Genomic DNA, 13,923 nt, shown 5'->3' on the forward strand with positions numbered 1-13,923 from the left:
CTGCACGAGGGCTGATGACGACATAGCTTTTCCACGATTGGCCAGATTCATCGCATGACAACGATCACGTGTGTTTCGTGTTTATTTGAACACCTTTAGTTCCTCTAAAGCTCACAAATCAGTTTTTAATAACAGTAAACACTCTTTTCATGTCGTTGTGATGTTATATTGTGTCATGTTTATCAAATTAAAACTGATTAAAAAACATAGACTCCACTTCATTGATAGTAGCTTATGTTGAACTTTATTCAACACATCGGTCTGCGCAGAGCTGCATGAAGTCGAACAAGCCTAATGTTTTTCAACCATTTTTCAACAGACTTGCTAAACCACCCCACCCCTAAACCAAGCCCCCAGTGGATTAGAGCAAATCAGGTAAAGTGGTTGAAAATGCCCATTGTGGTTTGAAAACACCCCACTGATAGAGAAACACCCACTAGTGTTCTGCAGAGATACATGCCTGAATGTTCTTGTGCTCATAAACTACAAATCACTTTTAGTTCAATGTCACTGTCTCCACCCATGTGTGCTGTTGGCTTTCATCAAAATTTCAATGCTGATCCAACACACTTTAAACACTGAAATGTCAATCTCAACCAAAATTATGGTTTGGATCAAAACTCAACATTGTATCAATATCCCCATACTATCTGTGCGACAATAAATAAAATGCAAGTAAAAAGCATGCTAAAAACAGAAATACATTATATGCACCATTGTTTGAAACTCAGAGAGTTCATGCATGTCAAACACACAAGACTTCCGTATAGGACACACCTTGTGCTTTCTCTCTAATAAGGAAGCATCAATTAACTACTGAGAAGCCCACATGCAAAACCAAAATGGGCGTATACCAATTAGTGCCAATTTTCAAACTACAATTGGTGTTTTTCAACCATTTTTCAAAAGACTTGCTAAAATCATGAGGGCTCACCCCTAAACCAAACCCCCAGTGTATTAGAGCAAATGAGGTAACACCATTGAAAGTGCCCATCATGAACTGAAACGCCCCACTGATTGGGAAACACCCAGTAGTGTTTTGCACAGATACATGCCTGCAAGATCTTGTGCGCATAAGCTAAGACTCACTGTTAGTTCAATGTCACTGTCTCCACCCATGTGTGCTGTTCCCTTTCATCAAAATGTCAATGCTGATCCAACACACTTTAAACATTGAAATTTTGATGTCAACCAAAATGATGGTTTGGATCAAAACTCAACATTGAATCAATGTTACCATGCTGTCTGGGTGATGAGTGTGGTGGTCCAAAGTGTGGGGTTCAATGGCAGTAATTCTCCTCATGCTCTCCCATCTACTATAAGTGACACAGAATAAAGAGCAGTGATCTGTCGAGTTGATGCCACTGAAGAAAGATCCATCACAGTCCCTGTCTGGTGCAAGCGATTCAGATGTGATATTTACAAACAGCAACACAAAGGCCATCCTTCATTCTTCTGTCACAGATTAGAGCAAAAAAAACAAACAGCATCTTTAACCTCCAAAAATGCAAGCTTTAGCGTAAGTTCTGCCAGGAAGACTCGATTGTTACGTCACTTACCTTCACATCTAACCAATCATGTTCTAATACTTGTAGTATAAAAAATCGGTACTTACACATGTCTGAGTTCGCAGATGCTGACGCCAACATTCACCTCCATCCTCCCCACCACCACCAGGATGGTCCCTGCCCATACCTCCCAGGTTGGCTGCGCCCCTGCCTTCGTGTTACCCTCGGATTGCGAGCTACAGACGGGGCTTACGCCAAAGATAACACAATACTTGCTTTCTGGGGTGTTAATAAATTAATGCTTGTTAAGTCATTTTGCCTCCCGAGTCTTTCTGGTAGAACTATTTTGGACAACCAGCTTCTCAAGAAAACCCATGCTGGTTGATCAAACCATGCAGCATTAACCATAGTTTACAAAGCAAGGTTACCAAGGTTACATGGTTAACACACTGCTAAAATTACATTCTACCACAACAAAATTAGCAATAGGCTCTATGCACGCGTACTTCCGTGTTCGACGCAAGGCTGCTCTTCCGTTTCCGGTTGGAGAGGTTTGAAGTGGAGGAAAACGCGATTATGGCAGAGTCGTCGAATTTTACTCGGTGTTTGCTCGAGTTGCCTAAATTTACAATCAATGATGTGCGAAGAATTGTAAGGATGTGCAGTACAACGCCACAGAGCAAACTTGAGAAAGGTTTCAAGTTTTATGTGTCTTCTTATCTCTGCAATTATGAAGGTAAATTCAGCTAGCCTGAACTGAACTGCTATTTTTTTACGATCCGTCCATAAGCAGGCTAATCATGTTAGTATAAATGTTTGACATTTAATGTGTCTGTAATTTTGTCTGAAAGTGTCAGGTAAAATCAGGGCCACAAATGAGATCTCAGTGAAAGCTCACTGCTACCGCTCTATGAGGAAAGCAGAGACTCCACACCAACTGAGAGTAGGAGTAGTAGCTTAAAAGTGACGTTCAAAGTTCTGTTGGACATGTTCAGTCCAGTTCAGTTTTTACTTTTCTAACGTTACCACTGTTCAGCTTGGATAACCACAGCTGTTATCTTAGCTAGTATGGATGATTATTGTACAAAATTAATAAGAATAAAAAATGTAATGCAGTTCTACGACAGATGAATAGCACTGCATTATCACTGCAAATTATAGCTGAAACGGTGGTAATGGAGATACACTGCGGCAAAGTTGGTTTCATAATTGCACATTCAGACTTTTTGTCAATAGCTTTCCAATTGTGGATGCAAAAGAGTTAATATAATTGACAATGAGCTACAAAAAAATGCATTTTTTTTAATAAAACGACTACAAGAGAAAACAAGAGTTGGAGCTGATAGTCATACTTGTTTATAATAATAATAATTTACTTTTGAATACACCATAAGAAAGGTATTGAGGGCAAAAATCTGAATATATGAATATGAAACTAACTTTACCGCAGTTGCAGATACAGGGTAGCAGAGTGTTCAGGCTTTCCAGTTAGTCTATAACACACAGGGAGTTTATTTTAAAATCTGAAGAATAATGATATGAAATGTAGTTTTACCTGATGTGATGGCTACAGATGCAGAATGCTGGCTATTTCCCTTACTCGGCTACCCTTCAAACTGCTAATGTTCTACCTTGAAACTGTTGTTGTCTTTACCTGTTCCAAGCATAGACAAATGGTTGTTGATGAGTAGCTGATATACATGATGACTACTTTTTTGTATTTATTTTTTTACACTTTTTGTTTGTGTATTTCAGGTGACATTACGTGATTCAGAGCCAGTTGTGCTGGTTAACAGCTCCTGCTCCTGTGTGGCTGGGAGTGGGATGTGCAACCATTTGGTTGCTTTGCTTTACCAGACAGCCCATTACTATGAATCTGGAATGTCTGTCGTCCCTCCTGTCCTATCATGCACCCAAACAGAACAGAAGTGGCATAAACCACGAACAATGGTTTGTATCAATTAAATATCTGACATAATGTTTGTTTTGCTATAGTCTTTTGCTGTAGTTTTGATGGCATCTAATAAATAGGGAGTGAAGCCGGGACCGGTGGATGCCATGGTGGTAGTGAAGCCCAAACCAGGTGCTACTTCAGCAAGTGGAATCAGGTATGCAGTCAGTGTAAACATGCATGCTATACTATACTCTGTAGCAAAAATGTTTATTGATTCCCTGATAATGATATTCCAGATCTTCACTATACAAGGCCTACAGTGGTGAGCTGCCAGTCCCATCAACAGTCGACCCTAAAGCTGTCTATGCTGACTTCAAACCAGGATCTCTTCCGCTTATCTGCACAATGAATCTCTCACCTGACAAGCCACTCGTGGACTCCATTTTCGGTAAGGTACAAGCTGGCAGTATCCTATCGTATCAGCATCCACCACCTACACCTGATGGTTTTATCACCCATAAGGATGCACCCCCATTCCCAAAAGTGCCACCAGAGGGCTACCAGTTAAAGCCAACAGACTGTACATATGTGCCAACAAACCAGGAACAGCTGCATCTCCACTCACTGTCTGTGACTTTGTTGCAGTCACACCTCATTGAGGAAGCAACCAGATGTCAAAGTGCAGCACCTGAGTGGCATTCACTGAGGAAAGAGAGGGTGACTGCTTCAAATTTTAGGGAGGTTAGCCATGTTAGAGGTCCAAATGCTGCAGAAAACCTAGCTGAGAGGATCATCCGAGGGACACGACAAACACCACACATGAAGAGGGGACTGGATATGGAGGCAGGTGCCTTAAAGGACTATGCAACTCTTAAAAACCTGAACTTAAGGAAATGTGGGCTGGTGATTCATCCAGATGCACCTTGGCTGGGTGCGTCACCTGATGGGATGGTATATGACCCCCTTGAGAGACCATCATTCGGTTTGGTTGAGATGAAATGCCCAAATGCACTAAACTACGTCGACTGCAGGTACCTCAGAGTTGATCATGGAACATATAAATTAAAGGAAAGCCATGCTTATTATTGGCAAGTGCAGGGGCAGTTGCTTATGACGGGTATGGAATGGTGTGACTTTGTTGTCTGTGCCCATGATGACATGTTTGTGCAGCGCATTTACAGAGACAATTCTGTGTTAAGCTCCCTGAAACAGAGGTGTGATTTGTTTTTCTTTTTTACATATCTGCCAAAATACCTCTCTATGCACAAGTAACTAAAGAGGCACAGTGCTGAGGAAATGAGGAAATTAATTGATGTATGATTTTACAAACATTTTATTTTGTCTTTTCATGTCATCAAAATGTAATTAAAATATTTGTTTCACAATTCTATATTTGTTGACAATTTAATTTCAAATCAAATTTCAAATTATATACCATGAATAACGACTCATTCTAAAGTTAAAACAAAAATGATTATTTCATGTGATTATACAGTAATAAAAAACATTTCTGCCTGTCTAATTCTGCTTCTTCAGCATTAGCAATTGCTTGCCCAGGCTTTAACTAAGGGCCCGTTTTGGTAGTTAACCAAGAGGCAGGCGACTGTGTACAGTTGGTTGATGCTTCCTGTGAGAGAAAGAGGTATTGCTGTACTGAATATCTTGTGCTCCTTCACCCTTCGAATGAGGCGCTCAACATGGACTCTGAGTCTTGCAATAGACTGCGTTTTCCTGACCTCTGGCCCAGACAGTTGTGCTCTCTTTGACAGGAAGGTAGGTATGTGGACTTTGCAGGGCACACAGTCTTCCACAAGGAAACCCTTATCCACCATTACAGCCATTGTTGGTTTTAGAAGAGACACAATACCAGACTGCTTTAGGATCTCTCTATCACTGATGGCTCCTTCATAGAGAGATGACACGAAGGTTACAGCACCGTGAGGAGCCATCCCAATCAACCCTTTGAAAGTGCTGTGAGATTTATAGTTGGAGAATACCTCGCTCTGAAGGAGAAGAGAGTGTGGTGTTTGGCAGCGCAGTTCAGTGCAATCCAAAATCACTTGTGTATCTGAGTAAGACTGAAAAACATCTGGCATGTGAGCTTTGACAGTCTCCTCATCCATCCAAATGCCAACAGCTCCAAGCACAGTGTAGAGAAAGTTAGCCCATGTGTTGATTATGCGGCTTACAGTAGATTGGTGGATTCTGAATCTGTGGGCCAGATCCTTCTGCACCAGACCCAATGACAGATATGTCATGAACAGAAAAAACTCATCAATGGGTTGAAGAGACTGCGAAAAGAAGAAAATATTTTATTACTATTACACAAACACCATAACTGGCACAGAAAGGTTTATTGTAAAACAAAAAGATATCTTAATCAGATTAAATGTTTCAGACTACATGTACCGTTGTTGCATTGACAGCATGAGGGACCTCATCTGTCCCGGCTGCAGTCCGTGCTCTTGTCACGCGCACAATCTTGCCTGTTGCTGGCTCTATCTGCCTCCAAAAGGCCATCAAGTGTGCATGAGTCGCAAACCTGTGGGACATACATTATTTCATTAACACTTTATTTTAATGTTCCTAAATTTACAGATGTTGTATGTATTTATTATAGTAATAACTATAAATTAGGCATAATTACATGCACCTAACCTACAGTAAGTACATGTAGTTCATTAATATTACTCAGTATTTAAAGGATTAGTTCACTTTAAAATGAAAATTCTGTCATCATATACTCACCCTCATGTTGTTTCAAACCTGTATGAATTTCTTTCTTCTGCTGAACAGAAAGGAAGATATTTAGAAGATTATCAGTAACCAGACAGTTTTTGGGTCCCATTGACTTCCATAGTAGGAAAAAAAATATACTATGGAAGTCAATGGGACCCAAAAACTGTCTGGTTACTGATAATCTTCTAAATATCTTCTTTTCAGTTCAGCAGAAGAAAGAAATTCATACAGGTTTGAAACAACATGAGGGTGAGTATATGATGACAGAATTTTCATTTTAAAGTGAACTAATCCTTTAAATGCAAAATTACACTGTAACAGGGACACAATAAAATAAAGTGTAACCCATATTTTATTTGATGGTATGTTGCCCATAGACAGTTTTAAATTGCAGATTTATTAGCATCCTAGTCGTAATTCCCATTAATACAACATTATATTAGGAGGTAGAATAAAAAGCCTAATGCCAGCGTTTACAGAATAATACACTTATCAGTGTGTAACATATTATGTCTTTTTGGACTTGCCGTAGGCGAGAGGGATGGGCATGCGCAATTTGCACATGTGCACTGCTTACTGTTGGTCACTGCTGCAGGTGAGGTAAAATTAATGTGTTAATGAATGTTCAAGGAACTTCTGAGTCAGCTTACCTTGTGTAAAACCTAATATCATCATCGGAGGCAGCAAACCGCTCCAAACAGAACTTGGTGCTGATGGTTATCTCCTCAATTCGTTTTTGTAGCCTCGCTATTTGATCTTCATTGTGGTCCAGGGACAAATCCAGGGCAGCAGGCTCAGCACTGGAGCAGTAGTCGTGGTCCGAATATTCCACGTCCATAGAGGGGGCTTCGGTATGCAGTGTGTCTGTGTTTGGTCGCTCTACCCTTTCCCAAACTCCGGTCCGTGGGGCTGGAAGACTGAAGTTGTTCCAATGAAACAGCAACGGGACAGTTCCATTCTTCAGACGTCTGCGGCCGGCCGGCGTCTGCGGCTCGATCAGGTCTGTACTTTGGAAATGTCGGCTACACACTCTTGTTTGGTTTGTAACTGTAAAATGGTCTCGTCTTATATTAACTACCCACCTCTTCTGTATTTCCTTGTCTTTAGGAAACGTGTGGAAACTTAGAAAAGTGTTAAATTTAGCAGATGCTGTACACTGCGGCACACAGCAGTGGTGGCTAGAGGTGCTGTCCTCCCGTCTTTGAAAAGATACTTTCATACGTTTAGATGTCATTTTATATATATATATATATATTTGATTATTTAATATAATAAAGCAAATAAGCATCAACAATATGAGTGGAGGCTGTTTTGTCTGTTTTTGTGACTAACGTTACCGTAGTATAGCCAAAGAGAAGACTTTATTAGAAACAAAATAGTACATAGCACTCTACGATCGCCGGAACGGAAGTAATCCAGCATCCTTATATTTCACCGGAAGTACGTCATTCACCGCCGTGCATACAGCCTATTGTTCTGACTCTCACACACTTTTCAAAACCTTCTGTTTGCTTCTTTGTCCTCCTCTCACCCCTTCTTCATCTACTCTTACAGCTGATGACTTTGCAACATTCTTCATAAACAAAACAACAACCATAAGCAGCCAATTCGCCACACCACCCCATCATGGGGTGGGGTTGAATGCATCAACAAATGCTTGACAGATGCATTCACAACCTTGCAACTATGTTATTGAACTTTAATACATAAAGTAATACATCCTTTCCATTCAACTTTTGACCGACCGACCAATGGTGCCGTGCGAGAAGGCTGGACTTAAAGCAATGCAATAACGCACATCAACCCGGACACTTGTTTATGTCACGGTTCACGAATGCATTGCTTTCTTTTTGTCTCGTGCGTTTGTTATTTGTGTTGTGTGTGTGTGTGTCGCATGGATCTGTGGGTGTGGCCGGAGCAATCACGCTCATTCATCAATCTGCAATCATCATCGGCGCCAACTGCGACTCATCATCACTTCCTTAAATACTCACCGTTTTCTCCTCTCCATTGTCAGATTGTTGTTGAAGTCTTGTGCTGTCTGGTGTCCTGATCCTGTGTTCCTGTTCCCCGTTCTGTGCTCGTGTGGTGTTTTTTCCTGGATTCCTGTTCGCTGTTTCTGTTCTTCGTTCACGCCGGGATTCACCATCACCATCACTGCACTTCAGCACCAGCCAAGACTCACCCGTGTTTGACCATCGAGGTCCCTGCGTCACCCGCCTGTGTTTGTTACCTTGTATGTTTCATCATTTATACAAATAAAGAGTTTATTGCACCTGCTATTGCTTCCTCGTTCTCACATCATGACAGTTTATTGTTCATGTAAACAGTACATTCAGATTCATCAATCTGAATGAATTCAGTCCGATTGAAACAAAAGGTGTGCATGTAAACATAATGAATGGTGACTGTAGAAAGCAAAAGCGATCTAGAAATTTTGGGCGATCTAGAAATCCTGGCCGGATGCATTTTTTTAGGTCCAAAAAGAGGACATGTCCGGGAAAAAGAGTACGTATGGTCACCCTACTTGAGCGAGTTGTGTTTAACCAACTCTCCATGTTTCTCGCACAGAACAACCTCCTGGACAACAACCAATCTGGCTTCAAAAGCGACCACTCAACTGAGACTCTGCCCTGCTCTCGGTTACTGAAGCACTGAGACTGGCAAGAGCAGCTTCCAAATCTTCAGTACTCATCCTGCTGGATCTGTCTGCTGCTTTTGACACAGTCAACCACCAGATACTCCTGTCAACCCTCATGAAGATGGGCGTCTCAGGAACTGCACTCCAGTGGTTCAAATCCTACCTCTCATGTAGGTCCTTCAGGGTGTCTTGGAGGGGCGAGGTCTCTAAGTCACAACTTCTTGCTACTGGGGTTCCTCAGGGATCAGTGCTTGGACCACTTCTCTTCTCCATCTACATGTCATCACTAGGATCTGTCATTCAGAAACATGGCTTTTCCTATCACTGCTATGCTGATGACACACAACTCTACCGCTCATTCCAGCCAGATGATCCGACGGTAGCTGCTCGCAACTCAGCCTGCCTGACAGACATTTCTTGCTGGATGAAGGACCACCACCTTCAACTCAGCCTTGCTAAGACAGAGCTGCTTGTGATCTCAGCCAACCCAACACTTCAGCACAACTTCTCCATTCAGCTTTATTTGTCAACCATAACTCATTCCAGGACAGCCAGGAATCTTGGAGTTGTGATTGATGATCAGTTAAGCTTTACAGACCATGTTACTACAACGGCCCGGTCCTGCAGATTTGCTTTATACAACATCAGGAAGATCAGACCCTTCCTATAAGAGCAGGCCACACAACTCCTTGTCCAAGCTCTTGTTCTCTCCAGACTGGACTATTGTAATGCTCTCTTAGTGGGCCTTCCGGCATGTACTGTCAAGCCTTTACAACTAATCCAGAATGCAGCAGCGAGGGTGGTCTTCAAAGAGCCGAAGAAAGCCCACGTCACACCTCTCTACATCAGTTTGCACTGGCTGCCAATAGCTGCTCGCATCAAATTCAAGGCACTGATGTTTGCCTACAAGACAACCACTGGCTCTGCACCAATATACCTAAACTCACTAGTTCAGACTTATGCGCCCTCCATCCCAAAGAGGCACGAAACACTCTCACGGACCTTTTCCTGGACTGTTCCCAGCTGGTGGAATGACCAGCCCATCTAAATTCGAGCAGCTGAGTCTTTAGCCATTTTCAAAAAATGTCTAAAGACACATCTTTTTCGACAGCAACTGACCAATTACAGTTTTTCTCAATTGCTAAAACACAATTTCTGAAACCTTGCTCCTTTTTCTGAAAACATTAAACAAAAAACCTCTGACTCCTCTTGCAAAATTAAACTTTCGCCTCAAAACAGTTTTACCTGTGTTCAAAATCAAACACTGCTCTCAAATCATAAACAAAGTGATCAAAATGATATACACTATCAAGCAGTCAGTAAACAATACACCAAAAAATAGAAAACACATTGTTCAAAACATATAGTTCTCGAAAGATATCTATGGACTGCTATTCTGTTTGTAGACTTACCCGTGACACCTTACTACCATCAAAAAGTTCAGGGAGAAGCACATTTTTAATCTCAAAACAAATTTCATATTTTTCCGTCATTGTCTTTTGATGAACGAAAACATGTTCTATCATAGTAGCTCAAAATTGATCAGAAATGACTACTCTGCTTTGCTCTTTGCAATTTTTTTTTGTTCTTCCTCCTCCTTGTACCCCTATTTTTACAGTCCTGTACCCTGAATCTCACAAACTTGTCCTTTGTCTCTGTGATACTGTAATTCTTGTTCTTTGTTGATATGAACCTGCAACCAGTCAAAATCTATTGAGCAGTCAGTACTGTTAATGGAAAGCACAATGTTCAGGGCCTTACAATTTGTTCATTGTACAGTATACAGCCTACAATGCACTGTACGACAGTATACAATACTAAACGGGACAAAAATCAAAGGAGTAAACATGTGATCAGTGTGCTTCTTCTTGTCTTTGGGCATCATTTGAAACAGGTTAAATCAATTTTGAGTGGTTGTGTTCAATCAATAACGTGTGTTCTCTATTTGTATTTGATTGTTGCCACTTGTGTTTTTACCAGTATGGATGACATGTGCATTAGAGTGCAGAATATGTTTTGAGAATGAGAATGTGTTTAGAGTTTTGCTGAAAAGTCTAAGTGAGATCTGCAAATTGTGTTTTACCATGTGAAATGGTTTAAGGTATTGACAACAGACTGCACAATTAGCTAAATGAGTTCAGGCAACTGAGAACTTTATTCAGCCAATGGGTTTTAGTGTTTTATCAATTGAAAAAAACTGTAATACTGTTTTTCTGTAAAAAAAGGAAAAAAAGAAAAAAAAGAACCTTGCTATGTGTTCTGTGCTAGACTAACCGAGACTTGTTTCAGCACTTTTATACTGTTGCCCTCTTGCTGATCTGATTACATCTATTGTTCTCCTCATTTGTAAGTCGCTTTAGATAAAAGTGTCTGCTAAATGATTAAATGTAAACCAGCATGAACCAACTTAGGCCAATTCATGCTGCACTCTCGAAAAAAAGGTATAAAGTTGTCACTGGGGCAGTACCCTTTCAAAAGGTATTTGTGAATAAAGAGTGCATATTAGTACCTCAAAGGTACATAGTACCTAAATGGTACTAGAACCTTTTTAAAGGGTACCGTCCCAGTGACAGCTTTTGTACCATTTTTTCTGAGAGTGCGGTCAAAGTTGATCCTCTTTCTACCTGTATTAAGTGCTAAAATCTTCTGAATGGACCACAGAAAACACATCTTAATACCACATAGAAACAGCAGGGCCTCTGACAGCAGCTTCCTGCACTACCTATATTTAGTGGAGCTGCAACATCGCTACTGAATCTACAGTGCGAAACACACAGCATGACACGACCATTGTAGTTTGATTATAGAACGAATGAATCTTATGATTCGGTTCTCTTTACTGAATCAAAAACATAAAACGCAACCAATAGTTTGTTTCTCGAACGACGGAATCCAATGAGCTGGTATTTTTTTATTGAGTCAAATGCATACAGAAGAAAAGTCTGATTAAAAAGTCTGTGCAACATTTAAACCTACCTTTTGCAAAAAAAAAATGTAAATGTACTTATAATTTAAATGATCTCATCAACTGGCAATCAAAATGCATTCATTTTTTTCCAAAATATTTATATGCTTAAAAGTATCAAAAGACTTATTTGTTGAATGTTATTTTTATTTTTTTATTTACTTATTTACTTTATATGTTTCAATGATTATAACCAGCACAAACTGTATTAAAAGATGTCTAAAGAAAAATCAATGAACAATAGGCCTTCTGATGGAAAAGGAAAAGCAGTCCCTCTGTAGCATATATGACTACAAGTCAACATGTGTGAACTTTCCCAGAGAAGATTCCAATCAAAATCCTATGTAGCAGCAGTGTAGCAGATCTATTCCCCCAAGCAAACATATCAACATTGTCATATCCTGCCAATTTTGTCATTACCTTGCCAAACACTCCTAAAGTTGCCATGACATAACTATTTTTCGTGTACTTTGATAAGTCCCTATCAAAGTCATTTATAAATTTATGACAAATAATTAGATCCTTTTACTAATGTTCTGATACAAGACGTGGCAATACAAATCAACCGATACTCTCCAGACAACAATGCAAATCCTTTTGAAATCTACAGTATACAGCAGAAAGGCATTGCAGCATCTAAGCTCAGGGATGAACAAGCTGCATCATATCTGACATCACAAGTGTCAAGTGGCACGTGTTTGGCTGCGGTAATGATGGCCATAAGGATTCAAGGAGCTTACAACAAAGCCACAACCAAAGCTAGATTATGCTGAACAGAAAACCGTGTTTTTTTTTTTTTTGTCCTTTTTTATTTTTTTGAGAGAGAGAGAGAGAGAGAGAGAGAGTGGTAAGAGCTGTTGTGAGAGGTACTAGAGGATTTTTGGTGTGAGGGGGCAGCAAAAGCTGTGGTTCTTATTAAGCGCACAATTTATCCCTAGTAACAGAACAGCCATTGTGTTGATGTAGCAGACACCATTACTGAAAGGTAGTAATTTAAGCTCAGCATCTCTTGGGGATACTGTGTTTAAGCTGTAATTGCTCTCAGCTTCAACAAAAACAAACCTTTTCAGAGGCATCGGTAGTTATCTGAGTAGTTTTTGCTGTTGTCTTATTGCTGTACAACAATAAAAAAAGATTTATGGCAAGAAGTAGAAAACCGTGACGGGCTTCACTATACAGTATTTACATCAGAAACCTATCAGACCTGGTATCGAATGCCTTTTTTTCGGCAACTGCCCCACAATCAAGTCGTTTTTATGACATTTTTTATAAACCCAGAGAAATCCAAATGTTGTGTCTCTGGAATGGATTTTTCATTTTATGCCGAGAAAATAATTCATGCTCATGGCGGTTTCTGAGACTGTGACCATTTAATTAGCTTAAGTGTTGATAAAAACCCACAAGGGAAAGCAGAAGGAAAGCAGAATGAGATGAAGGAGAGAGAAGTGGAAGTTCTCCAGACAACATCAGGACTTAAGGACTTCTGAGACACTTCTGATTTGAATCAGGGGCTAATTGAAAAACAAGCCACTCAACTGAAAAGCAGCATAACATTTGTAAACAACAACAACAACAACATTTGTTTATCAAACACTTTCTGTGTCAATATTCCCTCTGAGGCATTTCACCAGTCACATAATATCCTGGCATTATAATGCAATTTGGGTACTTTTTACCTGCATTGAAAATACACAGGAAATGTTGGAAATATAATATAAAAATTCAATTGTATGTCCTCAAGGAGACGGTTATTCCTCTGCCAGGCTGTTATTGAAAATAAAAAATCATTCTTAAGTGACTTGTCTGTAAATAAAGGCTAAATAAAATAAAATTGTGCTGTGAGTATTCTGTAACAGAACAGGTCTGACTAAATAATTTTCCGTTTTAAAATAAAGTTTTCTCAGGTAAACAACATACAGCTCTTTGGCAAACATCACCATAACAGTCTGACATCTGCAGGAAGATGGCCCTGCAATGCAATAAATATTCAAAATAATTTTTCAGACCTGACAAACAACATTAGAGGTAAAAATATATACTAAACTGGCATTCAAATTTTGGGTATGGCATTTGTCTTTTCTAAAATATATTTTGAAGAGACTGCTGCAGATGGAGCGTGCATTGCAATAATTCACTTCTTCATTTCTGAAGTGCACTTTTTCCTCTGCCTGTCAAT

At 40.0% G+C, this 13,923-nt stretch overlaps 2 protein-coding genes across 3 annotated transcripts; one reads left to right on the forward strand and one right to left on the reverse strand.

Moving 5' to 3' along the window:
- Positions 1-2,294: 2,294 nt before the first annotated feature.
- On the forward strand, positions 2,295-4,684 carry LOC311080432 (uncharacterized protein; the record flags this gene model as incomplete). Of its 2 annotated transcripts, none has more annotated exons than XR_014605587.1 (3): positions 2,295-3,458; positions 3,540-3,616; positions 3,715-4,684. XR_014605587.1 is itself a non-coding variant. In XM_084110411.1 (3 exons), exons 1-3 carry the CDS (start codon positions 3,333-3,335, stop codon positions 4,672-4,674), a joined length of 1,179 nt encoding a protein of 392 aa, XP_083966537.1. In that variant the 5' UTR covers positions 2,295-3,332. The 2 variants fall into 2 exon arrangements, 1 of the variants encoding a protein (XP_083966537.1); XM_084110411.1 differs by having other exon boundaries at positions 3,699-4,674.
- A 33-nt stretch (positions 4,685-4,717) lies between these two features.
- Positions 4,718-6,163, reverse strand: LOC311080433 (uncharacterized protein). The gene is made up of 2 exons (XM_084110412.1): positions 5,812-6,163; positions 4,718-5,693 (listed from the first exon to the last, which is right to left on the reverse strand). Exons 1-2 carry the CDS (start codon positions 5,953-5,955, stop codon positions 4,941-4,943), a joined length of 897 nt encoding a protein of 298 aa, XP_083966538.1. The 5' UTR covers positions 5,956-6,163; the 3' UTR covers positions 4,718-4,940.
- Between the last annotated feature and the right edge of the window lie 7,760 nt (positions 6,164-13,923).

This window comes from Abramis brama (genome assembly GCF_963993115.1).
Source record: "Abramis brama genome assembly, chromosome: 3".
Classification (NCBI taxonomy): domain Eukaryota; kingdom Metazoa; phylum Chordata; class Actinopteri; order Cypriniformes; family Leuciscidae; genus Abramis; species Abramis brama.

Bases quoted from the DNA above. Each gene is read 5' to 3' on its own strand.
- LOC311080433 (XM_084110412.1), bottom strand. From the start codon at position 5,955: ATGTCCCACAGGTTTGCGACTCATGCACACTTGATGGCCTTTTGGAGG. The intron at 5,694-5,811 runs GTACATGTAGTC...TTCTTTTCGCAG, and splicing joins ATGCTGTCAATGCAACAACG to TCTCTTCAACCCATTGATGA.